Source organism: Mustela nigripes, chromosome 5 (genome assembly GCF_022355385.1).
Source record: "Mustela nigripes isolate SB6536 chromosome 5, MUSNIG.SB6536, whole genome shotgun sequence".
Taxonomy (NCBI): Eukaryota; Metazoa; Chordata; class Mammalia; order Carnivora; family Mustelidae; genus Mustela; species Mustela nigripes.
Genome location: NC_081561.1, coordinates 83,767,018 through 83,786,248, shown reverse-complemented (window position 1 = coordinate 83,786,248; position 19,231 = coordinate 83,767,018). Strand labels below are relative to the sequence as shown.

Below are 19,231 nucleotides of genomic sequence, written 5' to 3'. Positions count from 1 at the left end.
TGAACTCAGCCTCTTTTGGACAAGTAAGAGTCACTTTATGTTTAGGGTGGTGTTCTAGAAGAGTCAAGTGTAGAGGAAGTGTGTTTCCCTCAACGCTCACGGTAACACTTCTCATTCTCAATCCATTCATATTGAAAATGATGAGTAGTGACTGATGAAGCATAAATCAGGCAAGCTCTTTTGGTTGTTATGATTTGATATCGAGGTGTTTCACTGTATGCTTTGGTTCTTACTCATTTCCAGGAATCACTCTGCATGATGAACCTGTCGACTGGGCGGCAGCTGGTGATCATGTTAGTCTTACGTTGGTTGGCATGGATATCATCAAGATCAAGTGAGTGAGAAAATGAATTTAAGCAACCATTGTTTTGGATATAGGACCTCAAAACATAGATTTTGCTGTTCACTCGCTAAACTGAAAGAATGAGTATTAATTTTGAATTTCATTTGGCCAAAAATAGGCACTCGTAGAAACATATGAATGATGAGCAAAACCTGTTTAAAACTGAAAATAATACATGCAGCATGTGTACTTGACATGTCCTTTGAATGAAAACTATAATGTATAAAAATGGTGTAAGGTTAATAAAGCTTTGCTTTAACCCAAAAGGGAGTGTTTAGTAAAAGTCCCCAATTTACTTGATTGTTTTCCTTTGTAAATGGTTTTAGAGGTATTGCTCTTGGATGTATACTTACCTTTCCTCCAACTACCTTCTCTCTTTTTCTTTTGTTTTGTTTTGTTACAGTGTTGGCTGCATATTTTGTGGCCCCAAAGAACCCATTAAAGCTTGTACTCGTTTCAGAGCTCGAATCCTCATCTTTAATATTGAAATTCCTATCACTAAAGGATTTCCTGTAAGTTTTGAAATGTTTGTTATCGTTGATTTAAAGTAAATTTCAAAGTAACTTCATCCTAAAAAGTAGTAACTTACTTTTCAAGTGATAATGCTCTAGTTATTTTCAAGTAACATCTTAATATTCTAATCCAGAAAAATATGACATTAGACTTTGAAAGTCATTTTTACTTTTTTATTTTGGTCCTTGAGGCTGGGGATTTTTTCAAAGAGGCATTAAGAAGAACTATAATCAGTAGGATACAAACTAATGATAATAATAGTCAAATTCATCTAGGGAAAGTGGTAGATTTTTTTATTGTGTTTTAAGGTTATTTGACTAAGCTTCTCAGATTGTGTCTTTCTGTTCTTGCTTTAGTATGCTTATTTATAGTACTTTCCTATCATAAAAGTAATATATATAAAACTTTGGAAAACACACAAAAGATAAGAATATTCTGTAATTACATAATACATAATTATCTCTACACTTTACATTTTAGCGATTTTTTTTTTTTAAATGTGTGCACGTTGGTATTTATGAGTCTGTTCTAGGGATGCTTGCCACAGAGTTAACTTTAACTGGGCTGAAGCAACACGTTCAAACCCTGCAGGCTGTGAGGTTAATTTGGTAGATTATTATTGTCCAGCATCATTTAAACATACACATTAATGGGAAGGAGGAGGATTTTATACTATAATGTTACTTAGAATACATACTGCTTGTGAATTACATGGGTTCCTTCTCTTACATGTAATTTTTTTTCAGATGTTTGGGGGCCATACTCTGTTTATAGTTTGATACTTTGTTTTTGCCATTTAACAGATGACATTTTCCCCTAGACTAGGCTTTTCTTTTCTTGATCAGCCTATGTAGCACAGATTTGTAGGACAAAAAAAATGTGTCTCCGTGGAATTAAATGACTTGCCTTTGGAAATATAGATTGTTTTCACCATTTGATGCATCATTGCAATAAAAATAAGACAAGAATAATAATTGACCTTTAAACTTAATTTAGTTAGTGGTAATGTTTTAGGGGTCAGGAATAAATTTATTTAGCTCATTTAAATTCATTTTATACTTATACACCTTTATTTGAGATAACCATGTGCTTTGATTATAATCCTTTGTAATTATTTCTATGTAAGTTTGATCAAATAAAAATTATAAGATACTGTTAAAGTATTTTAGTTTTATAATCCATATTCCATTTCTCCCATGTGCTAAAAAAAAAAAAAGGAGTAAAAGTTTCTCTCCCCCAAAAATGGCTTAGTTGAAAATATTTCATTTTTAAATATTTAGAATTCATGTTTGATAGGCAAGAAACTACAGCTAATTTGCTATGAATGAATGCCCCTGTTCTTAGAAAGCAATATGTCCAGTGGGGAGAAGCTGGAGAGGTTGGTTACTGCGTGGTTTTACTCATGCAGCAATAATTTTTTTGCCATTGGAGAGGCAGAGAGGTCAAGAGGTCAGTAGTAACTTTCTATAGTAATACTGTCTTCCTGTCTACTGTACTTTCTTAAAAATATGTATGAATTGAAAGTTTGTCAGTGCTGTTTTATGCGATTCCACCCGCGTATATTGATTGACGAATCCCCGGATGAAATTTGTTTCAGAAAAAATAGTCGTGTTTCGTCATTTAATCTACCCCTTGTGGAAAGAAACCTTCAGTTTTTGTTTGTTTTGTTTTTAAATCACAAAAAGGCTTCCTAGGCAATTAAAATAACACTGTTTCAGGGACTAATTTCTTAACACTACAGAAATAGATTTGTGTCTTTTGGTTTATATGATAAACTCAATTTAAGAAGAAAAAATAGAAGAATGTGTTAGACTTTAAATTCATGCTTTTTTTATTGTGGTAAAATATTTTGTAAACGTAAAATTTACCATTTTAATGATTTTAAGTGTTCAGTTCAGTGGCATTAAGTACACTCACATCAACGCCATCCATCTCCAGAACTTTTTCCTCATCCCCTTCTGAAACTCTGTCCCCATTAAACAGTAACTCCCTGTTATCCCTTCCCCTTTTCCTCTGACAGCTGCTCTTCTGTTTTCTCTATGAGTTTGCGTATTCTAGGTGCCTCCTATAAGTGGACTCATACAGTTTTGTTCTTTGGTGTTTGACTTACTTCACTTAGCATAGCATAATGTTGTCAGAGATCATTGGTGTTGTAGCATGTATCACAATTTCATTTCTTTGTAAGGTTGAAGGTTGTTTTTTGTATGTATACGCCCCCTGTTGTTTATCCATTTATCTGTTAATGGACGTTAAGATTGTTTCCATCTGTGGGCAATTGAACATCGGTATTTAAGTATCTGTTGGAGCCCTTATTCTCACTTTTTTCGGGTGTATACCTAGGAGTGGAATTGTTGGATCACACGGTCATTCTGTGTTCAACTTTTTGTGGAACCATCAAACTGTTTTCCATAGTAGCTATCTCAGTTCATGTTCCTGTCAGCAGTGCACAATGGTTCTAATTTCTCTACTTCCTCATCAACACTTGTTAGTGTGTGTGTGTTTTGGGGGATGTGTGATTTATGTTGTTTGTTTATAAGAGGCAAACTCTAATGGGTGTGAAGTGTTATCTCACTGTGCTTTTGATTTGTACTTCCCTAATAGCTAGTGATGTTGGGCGTCTTTTCACTTCTTTATATATTTTGGATATTAATCCCTTGTCAGATACATGCTTTGAAGATATTTTCTTCATTCTGTGGGTTGTCTTTTTGACCTTTTAATAGTACTGTTTGATGTACAAAAGTTTTTAATTTTGATGAGGTCCTCTTTATCTTTTTCTTTGATTGCCTGTACTTTTGGTGTCTTATATAAGAACTCATTGCCAGATTCAACATCAAGGAAACTCCCCCCTCTGTTTTCTTCTTTGAGTTTTAGTTTTAGTTCTTTCGTTTGGCTCTTTGATCTATTTTGAATTAATTTTTTGTACTTGAGTAAAGTAAGGTTTCATCTTCATTCTTTTGCTTGTGGATATCCAGTTTTCCCAGCACCATTTCTTGTAAAGACTGTCCTTTCTCTGTTGAGTGGTCTTGGCATCCTTGTTGCAAACTAAATGACCATACATTCATTGATAACTTTGTAATATAGGTTACCTGGAGGTATAAGGAAAATAACAATTGGCTCATTTTGCCACCCAACAGATTACGTAGCTCATTATAGTTTATAATTTTATTTTCACAACATGATGTGGAGTCCCAACCCTTACCTGAAACTTTTCAAGCTACTGTGTTTCAGAATGCAGAAATATTCAGATGATAGAAGGGTGATGTGATGCATGTATGTTACATAAAACCCCTAACAGAGAATGGGCAACACCCTGTAATCAAACATACTAACCATTCTGTGCCAGGTCTTATTAATATTAATGCTAAGTGAAATAAATAAGGACTGTAAATTGCCTTACTGCTAGTGCTGTTTTACTAGTTAAATGGGTGTATAGCAGAATTAGGAAAACTTAGGTTTTCAATCTTTTGGATTTTGGAATTGCAGGTAAGATTGTGCACTTACATTAGTGTTGTCTGCACTTAAGGATGAGGAATTGGAAACTCAGATGTGGTGACTATCCGAATGAGAAGTGATGAAGCCAGGACTCAGACTCAGTACTGTCCACTTTGAGATCCAGTACTTTCTTTTCCTTTTATATTAGGCTGCAGACTGTTTTGAATTATAGATGGCTTTGGTTATATATAATATGAATTAAATGTTAAGATAATATATAATTACTTTCCACTTACTTACATGTAGATTTTTTTCACTCATGTGTTCTACAAGGGTTGTTTTTTGTTTGTTTGTTTGTTTTTGAGCTACTACCTGTAAGATGGTGTGGAGATAAAAAACAAATAAAACTTAACCCCATACTGCCACAACCCATTCTTTATCCACTTCATTGGATGGAACCCACACATAGTTCACAAATAGATTAGAAGAAGCTTAAGTAGGTTTGTGTGCCTCTGTTTCAAATTTGGCAAGCCGTGGATGGAGACCAGTACCAATTTCTTAGTCACACCTGAGCCAACATCTGCTTATTTACTTGTTTGTTGCAAAAGAAATGTTTCTTTGATATGTAGACCTACATTGATGTTATACATTGGTGCTCTTGACCCCTGAATCTATTGGATGCCCAAATGTGACTTTTTCATGCATTATGGATTTCCCCTAAGGGTTGGTTGTTAAATTTTTCTAGAATGTTTCCAGTTTATAATGGTCAGATGCCAAAAAATGGAAACAATACAAAATAAAAACAACAAAAACCCAAAACTAATTTGCCTTTGCAGAGTGATGGAGGTTCAGTTGTGCCTTAAAAAAATGAACACCACAAGACTGATTTACTCCATGTGTTTTAGGTGTTCTTTTCCTTCATACTTTTATTTATTTCACAAATATTTACTGAGCGTGGATTAAATATCTGGCACTGCACTGGTGTACATAGTTCCTAGTCTTATGCAGTTTATATTTACCTGGGATGACTGACACTTAAAACAGCAGTTACAATAAAGGTGAGATGTTACATTGTGGGATTACAGAACACAGATGAAGGGATCTATCTCAGACTAGGGGTTCAGATTTCTTGTAAGAAGCAGTGCTTTACTCTAAGAGAGGTAGAGTAAGATGAGTAAGAGTTAGCCAGATGAAGCTGATGTGTTCTGGCCAGAAGCAAAATACATGTAAAAGCCTGAAGATTAGAAAGGACTTGGTTCATGTAGGGAGTGGAAGCGCTATGTGTCTGGAGCAGAGAATGCGAGAGAGACGGAGAAAGATGAGGATGGAGAAGAAAGTGACGGTCAGGTTGAGAAGAGCCGTGGTGCCTTGTGGTGGAATTAAAGTTTCTGTGATTTTAAAAAGCAAGGAGGTACCATTAAGTCTATCTTTTAGAAAATCAGTCTGGTAGACATATGAGAAATGGGTGAGAGGCGGTAAGAGTGGTGGCAGAGAGAGCAGGAAGGAGCCTGCATCTTAACTCGGGTGAGAGCAGATGGTCCTGGACTATGGACAGCATTGTCCTAGAGAGAGAAGTGGACAGAATTAACCAAGAGCTGATTGAAAGACTCGGTTTTTGGAAAATTACAGAGTTCAGGATTGTGGATCCATAGATCCACCAGGTATTTCTATTTTCTGAATGTGCATACGTATGTTTGAGCCAGGAAGTTTCATAGTAGAAGTGTCAGTGTTTCTTCAAGCAAGCAGCATAAAATGGTACTTCAAGCCAGTTAAACTTTAGCTTTGCCACTTCCTTAGTGTTTGGTCTTTCCACTACCCTACTGCGGACAGGTTGCACACTCAGTGCTTATTATTTAAATCAGGATAGCCAGTCTGGCTCTGCCTCCAGTTGACCTCAGTGTAAAGTTCACCTCTGAAACATGTCGCCATGGCCACATGAAGTCACTTTGCCTTTTTGATATTAAACTTCCTTACACATAAAACATGAACAGTAATAGCAAATATCTGAGGTCATCAGTTAACTGAATGTTTACCATGTCCTGGGCACCGCTTCAAAATACCATCATCTGATTTTCCTCAGTGGTGGGGAGCCTGAGGCTGGAGGTGTTGGGGGTAAAGGGCCTTTAAGGACTTGCCTTAAATCATACCCCTGGAAACTGTAGAATCCGTCCCAACTTCAAAGCTTGTCTACCCTCCGACATAGTCTTTTATTCTCATTATCCAACAGTGAATACATTAAGTCTTGCTGACTGTGACAAGATCCCCCTTCCCTCTTTCTCATGAGGGAGCAGTTTGCATCTGTTGAGCATCTCCTCAAGCATCTCCTCCATGGGGCACTGTCTGATCGTGTCCTGTAAAGAAAGTTGTATGATCTATTAAGGTTCACACAGTGAGGTGTGGTGGAGGAGAACCTGGAATCGGCTCCGTGACCTCTTTGCCTTAGTAAATTAGGGAGCACCCTGGGCAAACTGCTGGGACTTAGAGGAAGCAGCTGGAGACCCTGGAAGTTCCCAGTGGGAGCGCTGGCTGTAATAACATGATGACAGGTGACTGTCAGAGTGAAAGGCCACAGATGTACAGTAAAGGGTGTTTTGATGTGACAATTTTTTGTTTTAGGTGCTGTTACACTACCAGACTGTCAGTGAACCTGCCGTTATTAAACGACTGATTAGTGTCTTAAACAAAAGCACAGGTGAAGTCACAAAGAAGAAGCCAAAGTGAGTGTTTTAATGCATAGAGTGAACACAAGCAACTTAGCAGATTTTTTACTGGTTAATTCATTTTTATAGTATTTCTGTTTGTGATAAGTGAAGTCTATTTTTACTTGCTCCCAAAATCTACCCCCCCCCAAAAAAAAACTAGATTAAAGGAAACACAAAACATCTATTTAAGCTCCTACCTAGGTATGAATGCTAGATATAATTTCTGTTGTGGATGGTGGCAGTGGGGTGTGAATTATATATTAAAATTTACGTATAAATTTATATGTTTGCATCAGGCCCTAGATACTGAGGATATAAAAACAACGGGCACTTAAAAAAATCAGTTCTGCATTTTAAAGAATGAATTTGAATTATGTCTAGTCACTAGTTCCAAATTCCAGCTGAGTGTTCCTCTTAACTATCTTGTCACTCCCTTAATGAGAATCATTCCCTATGCTAAGAACACTCTAAGAAGAAAGTGAATTACATACTGTATAGCTTCCAGGAATTTTTCTGCTCAGAATCCACTTGGAGCTTTAAGCTAAGCTATCACCACCATGTTGTTTCCTTCTGATTTTTTTGTTTAAGATTTTATTTATTTATTTATTTGTCAGAGAGAGAGAGAGAGAGCACAAGCAGGGGGAGTGGCAGGCAGAGGGAGAAGCAGGCTCCCCGCTGAGCAGGGAGCCCAATGTGGGACTTGGTCCCAGGACCCTGGGATCATAACCTGAGCCGAAGGCAGCTGACTAATAGACTGAGCCACCCAGGTGCCCTGTTACCCTCTGATTACCATTAATATCCAGGCCTAAATGTGGACAGGTCCCTTTGGCTGGGACAAGGTTGGGATTTTTCAAGGGAAGTGCTTCCTGAGAAAATTAAGTTTCTTACCCTAATTCAATAAAGGGTAACCACAGTTTGGCTTGGCTGCTCTAGCTTTGGGGTTTTCCTCACTTTAGCCCTCTGGGGAATCCCACCCAAAATCCCCCTTTTTTAGTCTTTGGGTGTTCCTCCTCATTTGCACCTGTGTAGGAGGCCAGAGGGGGTTAATGGGTTCATAGTTTGGCTACAAGAAAGGAGTTTTCATACTGCTCTGAACCCAAGGCCTGTTTCTCCATTAGTTACGAAGAAAGGACTCCTTAATCTCTTTCTTAGAGGTAGTCCTTTATTTTATTTTTTAAGATAAATTTTAAGAACTTACTGAACTGTACAATGTTGTGTTAGTTTCAGATGTGCAGCTTAATGACTCAATAGTTCTGTGCATTTTTCAGTGTAGTGACCAATCTTCATTTTTAACCCGAATCTTTAGCTTCTGGCGCAAGTGTGGCTCCTGTTCTGAGAACTGTAACTAATGGCTAACATTACTTGAGGACCACTGTTTCCTGGGCTCTATCATGACTGCTTTCACATGATATACATTCTTAGCAACCCTATGAAGCACGTGCTATTTTCCCCATTTTTCAGATAAGGAAACTGAGGTGTAGAAAGGTGATATAACATGTTCAGGTTCACAGAGCTAGTGAGGGGCACTCAGGGTTTTAATCTAGTATCTTGATTCACATACACTATGTTATTTTTGGCAGAAGCCAGGTTGTTAGACCCATCACACAAGTGATTTGGAGAATTCTTAATCTAGAATTGACTCATCACATCTAATCCTGAATTTTCCCCTCCTTGCTTCTGCTACAAAGTCCTTGCTCAGTGATGCTAGGTTTTAATATATTTTTATAGTAATTTTCCCTGGCGCCTTATTTGTAGCTTTTCTCTTATTTTGCACCAATATAATTTAGTCTTTCTCCTTCATTTCCACTTCAAGGATATTGTAGACTCAACTGCTTTATGTGGAATGGAATCAGGCTTTCTAAAAACAATACTTAAATGCAAATAATGAAGATATTAGATGCGCTCCTTTCTTAGGAATGGGACTTTGGACTGAAATTGCCCAAAACCAATGTTTGGAAGTTTTGGAATACTTTCTTAGAAACTTGAGTTTGGTGTGCTCGCTTCGGCAGCACATATACTAAAATTGGAACGATACAGAGAAGATTAGCATGGCCCCTGCGCAAGGATGACACGCAAATTCGTGAAGCGTTCCATATTTAAAAAAAAAAAGAAAAAGAAACTTGAGTTTGGCTTATTCTAATCTGTCTGTCCCTGAACTAATCTTGCAGGAGAGTCTATAATTGCTATCTTCTATCCTTCTAGAGCACATCAGAATTAAACTAGAGAACCTTTTCAGAATGCACCCTTTTGGGTTATATTCTTTTAGTAAGTTTACATGAGCCAACACACAAGGATTTTTGTTATGTATTTGTATGAAACTGTTTACAGTCAGGCTCATGTCTCCTGTGTCTGTCCCCCCCTCCTTCATTTCCTACAAACACCATATTGTGGAACAATCTTATGTGATTTTCTTCTGAACCCTTGTTAAAGAATCACTAGTCTATGTGAGAGAGAGAGGAGGGAGGGAAAGAGAAATTTAGAATAGTCTGTTGGCAGTAGGAGATTATCCTTTTCATAGGTAACTTTCCTAACACATAATCTACCTGTTAGAATTTTATATTGTATCCCTCTTTTCTTTACTTTCTGTATTAACTGAACCTCTCAGTTCCATGAGGAATGAAAGGGAAAGCTTTGGTGGAGGGTCCTTGAGCATTTGGTTATAAGATCCTTCAAGAGTTGTATTTAGAAGATAGGTTAAAAAAAAAGTATATGTAAAATGAACCAGCTAACATTTCTTCTTCTATCTAGAATCATTCCTCTCATTTCTTTCAAGTAACCCAGAAAAACACAAGGGCATATATTTTCATTTAAAAAAACCTTTTCTTTTGAAGTTTGTGAAAGTTGATTTGTTGATCGAATGTGAAATACTTATTTTTCAGTTGTTACTGTGTTTATTCACCTGTGTGGGCCACCCCTGTTCCCAACCCACCTTTTATTTGACAGACTGTTGACTAAAGGCCAGAATGCCTTGGTGGAGCTGCAGACACAACGCCCGGTGGCTCTGGAGCTGTACAAAGACTTCAAGGAGCTGGGCAGGTTCATGCTGCGCTACAGTGGCTCAACCATTGCCGCAGGCGTGGTCACGGAGGTATTGGGAGGGGACTGGTGGCTTGTGGGTGCGGGTGTCTTTTCTGTACCTACTTCATAAGAATGATTCCTGAGAGCTTATGACTTAAGGGGAATACAGTTATAGTAGTAGAACAAGATTTTAAAATTTATATTAAACTTTTTTTAAATGATGGCAAGAAAATGTTGGGCTTTAGAACTTTTCATAATGACACTTCTGAACTGTCCTCTCCACAAATAATGTTTCTCAGAATTTAAGTAAGTTTGTTGAAAAATAGATTTGTAAGTAAGCAATCCAGATTATGTGAACAGTCTTTAAGAGTCAAATGAATTGGGGGAGGTGATTTCGTTTGTTGGAAGAGCTTTTATTACTTTTTTTTTTTCTTTAAATAACTGGTTCTCTGTGCATTTAAAATAATCCATTCAGAAAGTTCAATGAATGTTTCTGAAAGGGATCTAAGATGTATCATGTAAGGTGCAGTTGAGTTTTGAAGAAAATAGCCAGAGGTGAACCAGCAAGCTTCAGTAATTTACATGTACTTCCACACAATCATGATTAATCTAAAATCTTAGAAATACTATATTTATAATGAATACTTCATGTGGCTGTTTTCTGCATAAAAATTATTCACTGTATTTAATGGGATGTCTACTTTGAACACTGGGCTCTGTTAAAGTTGCATCAAAATTTAGTTACACTTGCAACCTGTGAAAGGCTTTGGTATTCAGCTGCCCAAGTTTGTTACCGCCCTACTGAGTCCTAGCAGTCCTTCAGTTCATTCACCTGTAAAAACTGGGTATGAGAACTTATCTCCCACCATTGCAAAGTGAAAGGGCTGTCACAAATGCTTGGCACAGTAACTGGCATTCAGCAAGTGTTGCCTCACGCATGGTCTCACAGTCAGCCAAAGCATTCTTTCTAAAAGAGCATTCTAGAAATAAGATAGTTTCTTGTGGAAAATAATGGAGAGATTGTAGTAAGTCTTAGAAATAGCATGACTGGAAAAGGGGAAAAGTTACAGGAAAAAAGAAGTTTCATCTTAACATAATGATTATATTGCTGCCATTTTCCTTTTGTTTTCTTAAAATGCGACTGATTAAATTATAGCACCTTTTCTTTTTTTCTCTTACAGATAAAAGAATGATGGGTCAAAATTTCTACCATGTTTCCAAATGCAGTGAAATAGCTAACCTCTGTTTTTAAAGAATCCAGTTGTTCAAGTTCAAGGAACAATGTGCAGTTATTTTTTTAAACAAGAGAGAAACTTAACATGATATAATCAGCTGCAAAGAAGTATTAATCATCACTCCTGCAAAAATTTCAAGTTGCCAAATGGCAAAGAAAGGCTAATACTACACTTTCATTAAAACAACTGGCTTTCCCTTTGAAATGTTAGTGAATAGATTTGCTGAGGTTTGTGTAAACCATCAGAAGTATGTAATAGAAGACATTCAGTCGTCATGAAATCAACTCTACTTCCAGCCATACCACAGATGTTTACAGTGTTCAACTTTACTGCACACATTTTAAGGAAAAGTAATAAAATGGATTGTTGAGGCAGTTAGTACTCAATCTGAGTGGTTTTTGTTTGTTTGTTTGTTTTTTAGTTAACTAAGAAAAGATTTCCTGAAGATTATAGGAAAGGTGTTTGGTGTTGAGCATAAGAATATTCTTCTACCAAATGAACTTTTGAAATCTTAGTTTGGAATTAGTGGAAACTGTCCCTTTGGTAACAAAGATATTATTTAAAGTATAAAGCCAGCTTTAATAAAATGCCTTAGTTTGAGCATAACAGCAGACTGTGTTTTGTTTCTTAGATTCTGTTGAGATTCTTTACCACCATTGCTAAGAATGACTTAAGGATTTTATGGGATTTGTTTCACCTAAGTTTCTTGGCTCTTTCATATGAATTCTTGTTGTTTTTTGTTTGTTTGTTTTCCTAACAGCAGGTCAAATTTCATCTCCTCTATTTCTCACCATAATTTTATTTCTCCTATTTATTTATTTATTGAGAGGATGGGTAGAGGGAGAGAGAACATTGAGCAGACTCCATGCCCAGTGCAGAGCCTGGCACAGGACTCGATCTCGTGACCCTGAAATGATGACCTGAGCCAAAATCAAGAGATGGAACTTAACCGACTGAGCACTCAGGCCACCCTCTTCTGCTCTCATTTAGAATTACATATATGATAACTTTATCTCGCATACCTTATAGACTGCAAGTCCCCTGGGAGTAAAAGTCATGTTTTTGTTTGAAGTTTCAACAGCAAACTCCAAGGTATATTTAGTTAACAGGTTTTTGTTGCATTGCCTCCTGAGTACGAGCTGCTTTAGAGTAGAATTCGTGCTCAGCCGAGCCTGGGACTCTGATCTGATAGACTGTATGCTAAGCTTTCTTTATTGGGGAATGGTGTGATTTGTACGTTGGTGACTTACCGTATACAACAGCATGTCCTTAGTTCTGCGGAAGACTACATCCATGTGCTAAAATGCACAGGGCGTAAATGTGCTGCTTGGAGAACCATCACAGTGAATATACCTGGATCACACATTTCTTTACTGAAAAGTATTGGAGTAATTGTTATTTCAGATAAACTTGCTAAGATAAGAAAGTATTCTGTTTATATATTATGTTAACTAGGAATGTAACTGGTAAATCTGGCAAAACCTAACTTACAGTGACTTAAGCAAAAAAGAAAGACTAGCAGCAGACTTGCTTTGATTCCACCTAGATCCAGCAGCTCGCAGTGTGAGCAAAGACTCATCTCTACTCTGCCTTCCCCAGGGTTGGTTTTGCCCCCAGACTCCATACAGAACCCCTTGAAGTTTCACACATAAATCTTCAGAGGCTTCATCAAGAGTCAAGAGCAGGTTTAAAAGAGCAGGTGTTTTCCAGAAGTTCTAGAAATATCTTATCGTTGACTATAATTGAGTCTAATTTCTTTACCTAGGGCATCCTTGTAGTTGAGTGTGAAGTGAATTACCCACAGCATATAGCTGAGATTCCTGGGAAGGAAATTGAGGGTGCTTTCAGGAAAGGGAAATGGATTGAGACCTCGTAGGGCTGGCAGCCAAGAACAAGAAACAGCCACCATGTTATGTAAGGTCATGATAGAATTAACTTTAAATAAGAATATAGCATAAAACAAATGGTGGTAGCAGTAGTAGAAATGAATTTTATTCCTTCTTATATTGTGATGAGGTATGGTCTTTTTATTTACATTATGTTTACAACTGGTTTTGCTGAAGGGGGGGTGGTAACATTAAGGGGACCACCTGTGGGACAGGTGTGCTGGCAGTGGGAGATTGGGGCTAGGGGACAAGACATACATACAGCAGCAAGCATGCCCAAGTTTGGTTTTGGTGGAAATCCTCCCCATGAAACTTCACCCATATTCATAACAGTACATTCCTCTGGGGTTACTCTGCCTCCCATACTGTGTTTCTTCTCGCTATGTGTGGTTTTACTGTTTGGTCACACAGGTGGCTTTGTTCTCTGATCTCAACTCTGAGTCTTTACTGCTCAGTTGCCTGTAGAGTAACTGGGCTTAAAAACATAGATCCATATTTTGACTCAGTGTTATTTCACATGTTCATTATTAATGACTATTTGGGCCTCTCTGTGATCTTTTTATAATGAGATTTTCAAAAATATGTATTAGTAGCTTTTAAAAAAATGTTCTAAAAATACAAAATTATTTGAATGTTCCTAGCATATTACTGATCTATAGGAGTTCATCAAGGTTATACAGCTGAAACAAACACACACATTCCAGAAGACCCAATAAAAATCACTGGGTCATCACTTTTTGGTTTTCCTCTAAAATATCCATGAAGATATTAATGTAAAAACATTTTCTCCTTCCTCAACATGAGCTTGTCATATTCTAGGCGCAGGAGAGAGCTCTGGAGTGCAGGTCACTGTGCTGACAGCCCAGCCGGGGTGGGAATGGATTATCAGTACCACAAACTACAAAGGAGAATTAACAATATGAAAGCATCCAGCAGGAATGTACCCTAAGGACAATGCAGAAGGGTCTAGATGGGGAGGGAGAACATTAATGCTGAAGTAAAATTTTACTTCTATAGAAGATTCTCTTGGGTTAAAGTAATTCAGTCTGTAAATTATAGTCTCCCACCTGCCTGTTTAGAAAATAGTGGGGGAGGTTGGGGGGGACAGGTTTTGCTTTGGCAAAATCATCCAAGAGGGCAGCTTGTGGCCTCCAAACGAGCAACATTTAAAATCCCACCAACAGTGAGAAACATTCTTTAGAACCCACCCACCTCCAGGAAGAAGAGCCACATGAGTGAGAATCTTCTCAGTAGGACCAGAACTGGCACAAGCCCGCAGCGTCACGCTGACACGAAGGACGGGTCCCAGGGGCAAGATGAGCCCAATGGTAACCTTTGTTTGAGCCATCAAAAGCCCTTCTGTATCAGAGATCTCAGAAGAAGTAGAATGGATGAATAATAGTCTGGTTCTTTGAAAATGCCAAAGCTATTCAAGATTTTAGAAAACACTGATGAGACTGAGGCATGTAACTGCATGATAAGGATCAACTGGAATTCGAGGTGAAGCGTGAGGTTTGGCTCCTGTGGGCCAGCTCTGCACCACTTTCCCAGGGAACCCCGGGACTCTGCTTACAGTAGCAGAAGGTGGGCTGGTATGCGCTTTCAGAGGACCCCGTTCCTCTCCCTGGAACACTTTCAGGGCTGCAATTTCACATTTATTCGTATAATTCACTATTTTCTCCTACTGAAATCTGAGTCCCAAGAGGAAAGAGACCTTTTCTGTTTATTATTTCATTATTGGTCTTAGTCCCTAGCACATAAACGATTGTTAAGTGATTGTGAGAATTAATGCTGGTGATAGCAATACAAATGATCTTAATTTCCTTATGCCTGCATTGTCCGAAAATTACAAGTTTTTATTTCTATTCTAATGCTGTGTGTGCAGGGCTATTTTTATAGTGAAGGAAAAAGAAAACTTAGGGAAGCAAACTTCAGCACTGCTTCTGTCTGTCCTCTTGTCTGTTAAGACACAGCCCTACGTTGGACAGAGAATTTCCTGACCTGGGGTGAGCTCATAAGCCTTGGGGATTCAGTTGTGCTTGCATTTCAGAATGGGGCCAGGAAATCAACTGGCTGCCAGGGATTCTGCCAGCACCCGCACGGACATGTGATGGCCGAGATGGCCGACGGAACTCACTGCATTCTCGCCTGCCAGCACTGGGCTTACATAGAATTCTTTTAAAGATGACTATGAAACATAGTAACGGCTCCATGGAAAAAGCAGAAGTACGCTTAGGGTTCTGAGCAGGTGGAGGCAAAAACGTTTCTTTCCTGTGCATTGTAGGTAACAGAAGTTTTCCTTTAACTGCTGCATGGTGTCCGTGAGATGTAGATTTGATGGGTTGAGAACAGAATCAAAATAGGTTAGAAGAGATGGCATGGGGACCCAAATCACAATAGCAACATCCAAAGCCTGTAAAAATAGATACTAATTGCATACAGTGAATTGATGAGCTGAAATTTTCCTCAGAAACCAGTCTAGATACAGATGGATGAAAATGATAGACCCCAAGATTGCAGTTGAAGACAGTATGATGTTTTTATGGAAAACATTACAAAGGGATTACAATCACATTTTTTTTCTGTTAAAACTTTTACATTTCTAAGATTAAAACAAATCTTGGGACCAAAACAAAGCTCCCCAAAAAGTCATCTTCAAAGCAACAAAAAATGAACCCCAGTCTTTTCTGCAGCACTAAATTTTAAAAGACAAAGGAACACAGGAGCTAAATATATAAAACTTTAAGTTAGAGGGAATGCAACCCATGAACCCATTCTTTACCTGTGTGTTGTTTACAAGTGAGGGTAAGATGTCCTTGTGGGAGAGGGGTGAAGGAAGTGGGGAGGCAGGATGTAAATGCTCAGATCATGGAGGTAGTCCAAAGCTTTAATTAGGGAGGTCGTGACAGAATATTATGCAGCAAGCATAGGCTGGTGCCCGTCATCTGTCAAAGACCACCAGGGCACAACTAGTCAAAATTATTTCTATTGATGCTTGCTGCAGCAAGAGAGAACACAGACCACAGAGGACAAGGAGCTCAGTAAGAAGGCGTAAGGAGGGCCTGTTAAAGAATTGACATGTGGAAGTAGGTAATTTTGAGGAGGGCTCAAGTAAACAAGGGTTTCTTCTGGACTGGGTGCTGTCAGAAAGGGAGTAATTCTGCCGCTGAGGGACCCACTTTTATCTAAGAGGCCAGGGCAATGAACACGGCACAGCGACGGCAGTCACTCAAGTTCGCCACAAGAGGGGGTAGTTCCATCATTTTTAAGGTTTACACAGTACTTGGGGTTTCCCTCAGGGGTGATCACAGAGCGACCTAGTCTGACGTCAGAGATTTAGGAATTGTTAATGTTTGACAGAAGAACACCATGGCCTGCCTGTGAGGCCCTGGCCAGCTTCTAGCTCTCAGAAGTGACTTTTTCTTACATGGAAATCACTGAAATAGGTAGAAGTAGCAGTGTAAAACCGACCACATAAAGAGGTCAATTAAATTATACCTAAATATGGGGATACGAAGTAGATTGTGGCTTTTTAAATATCAATTCGGCACCCCATCAACTGGGTTTAATCTTGTGATTCTCGGAGCAATGTTCTGTTGGAGAAGGTACACACCTCCACTGCCAGGCTCCTGCTTTCCTCCACCCTGGTCCCATGATCCCCTATTATAGTGGAGAGATGGGCTCATGGAAAGACTGCAGAACCAGGAGGGAGGAGAAGGACATGGGGCCGGAGAGGAGATAGTCTGCTGGTCAAGTTTCTTGTGGAGACAAGGCAGGTGGGGTTCTGAATAGATATTCCTCTGCCTGGGATTACCCACTTCTTGGCTGCCCGTTAACTTCCTCCCCATCCTTCCTTAGCCATCTCCCGAGTCTCCCAAGTCTCCTGAGTTCCATCCTCTGATCCCTCCAGGGAACTCACACGGGGCTCTCCATCCTCACACCTGGGAGCGCTCTACATCAGCGAATGCCTCCCCTTCTCAAAAGGAATGCTTTTTGTCTCTGACGTGAAAACACTCTATCTTCTTCTGAAATATTCTGGAACTCTTAGTCTTCAGAATATGAGTAAGCTCCATAGATCATGTTTATAGTTTTTGTCAGCTGAGCGTACAGTCCTGAGTCCTCTATTCTTACTGTGCCAGACTTGGCACTAATCCGTCCACTGGGGGTGTGGGTGGAGGCAGACCTGGTTGCTGCCAATGGGAATACCCTTGAACGCTACCCCAGCACTCAGCAGGACCCACTTCGGAGTGCAAGTGGTCCAGCCCAGAGAATTCAGGAACAGGTCACATCCAGAAGTACAGGAAGGCAGGTGGGACCACAGGGGAGCAAGGTCTCTATTTGTAGGCCTGGATATAGGGTTTTATGTCTTTTTTTTTTTTTTTTAAGATTTTATTTATTTATTTGACAGACAGAGATCACAAGTAGGCAGAGAGACAGGCAGAGAGAGAAGGGAAGAAGCAGGCTCCCTGCCGAGCAGAGAGCCCTATGTGGGGCTTGATCCCAGAACCCTGAGATCATGGCCCGAGCCGAAGGCAGAGGCTTTAACCCACTGAGCCACCAAGGTGCCCCAGGGTTTTATGTCTTCTTAAGGGAAACAAGGCAAGAGATGACTGGTCCTGCATTTCGGGTATGAAGGCAGGTTAGGGCTCAGGTCAAAGTGAGGCTGGTTGCTGCGTCCCAAGGAAGTGCCTCCCACTTCAACCGAGCTCTGGTTCCAGAGTCAGATCAGAGGTTGATCTGCATGCGGGGGTCAGTGGGTGCAGTGTGGACAGAAGAGGGCTGCTAGGACAGAGGGAGGAAGGTGAGGGCCATTGGATTATGCCAAAATGGACAAGGTCAAGCTTGAATAGCAAGTGGTGCAAAGTGCAACTATGACTAATCCCGCGTCAGCTCAGAGGCCGGGCCTGTTTCTGTGTGGGGAAGCTTGGAGAAGCACCCACCCTTTTTAGAAGTACTAGGTCCATCTTCTCACACTACTCTGCTATTATGTGGCAGAAAATGCCACCCCCAGACTTAGGAAGTCTGTTTCTTTAGAAAGCTCTCCCTTAAGCAGTCCTCTACTTGGAATCTTTTGGATTATTATGAGCTATACAAAAAGACCAAAAAAAAAATCTGACTAATCAATCCACATTAGTCTCTGTTGCTTCTGTCACATAATCAGATTTTTTCTCAAATGCTGGGGTGAGAGAAATCTCAGTTAAGTGGGTGAGGGAAAGGGAGGGTCAGGCATATTTTTGAGCATGAAGTGCTTGGGAGAAAGGTGCGCTTTTAGGAGGTTCAGAAGGAGCAAAAAAAGACACAAGAAGCTGAGAGTGGGAGAACCAGGGACATAGTCTAGGGAAGGTCTGTCTGCCTGGGCTAGGTATTTCCCTGAGATCACTCTGTTCTGGGCTCCCTGCTACTGTGTTCTGTGGGACCAGGGCTGGGGTCTGCAAATCATATGGCTCACATCTCTTGCCAACTGGCTTTCTGCCAATGGGAGGCCCTAGGAAGAACCTAGAAGGAGGAGGAGGGAGGAGATGCTACCTTCTGTCTCCAGTCTCTGTCAGCATCTCTGCAGCTACAGCGGGTAGCTTCTGCTGCAGCCCCCGCCTCCTGCCCCCCCCCCCCAACTCCACATCTGCAGGAGCCGCTGCTACCCACCCCTCCTTTGTGCACCCCCATCTCAGGCATAGCGGCCTCTCTTCCCTGTTACTGGATGTCAATATTGTCTGGGTACCTCTGCTGGACTGGGCCTTCCCTCAGCTGTCTAACCCAATGTAACCCTTTCCTCCTATTAGACTTTGAAATACACACAGTATTTGCGTGTCCTGGAACAGACCCGCACTGTGTGTAGCATTGTATCTGTTTGTAATGTGGGTGGTCCCTTTTTCTCTATGTGTGACTAGGTATTCAACAGAAGCACATCCAAATGACCAGAAACCACCCACACGAGAGAAAGAAAAGAGAAAACTCACCTGGAACAGGAAAGGTTAAGAATTTTAGGCTGAGAAAAAATTTTTTTTTCATCTTTGAACTTCTTCCCCGCTTCTTACTGGGTAGGGAGAAGGAGCCTCAAGAATGTGACCACGTTATATAAAATGAGTTCTAATGCCAAAGGTT

General features: G+C 39.8%; 1 protein-coding gene and 1 non-coding gene across 2 annotated transcripts in view; both read left to right on the top strand.

Moving 5' to 3' along the window:
- Positions 1-11,849, top strand: part of HBS1L (HBS1 like translational GTPase) — an 84,295-nt gene extending 72,446 nt beyond the window's left edge. The window contains exons 14-18 of the mRNA XM_059400769.1: positions 244-334; positions 747-855; positions 6,905-7,005; positions 9,934-10,078; positions 11,190-11,849. Coding sequence (XP_059256752.1) covers positions 244-334; positions 747-855; positions 6,905-7,005; positions 9,934-10,078; positions 11,190-11,201 — 458 coding nt within the window. The 3' untranslated portion in view covers positions 11,202-11,849. The remainder of the gene's footprint in view (positions 1-243; positions 335-746; positions 856-6,904; positions 7,006-9,933; positions 10,079-11,189) is intronic.
- Positions 8,984-9,090, top strand: LOC132018815 (U6 spliceosomal RNA). The gene has a single exon (XR_009404597.1). It is a non-coding gene; the product is annotated as a U6 spliceosomal RNA (small nuclear RNA).
- Positions 11,850-19,231: the final 7,382 nt, after the last annotated feature.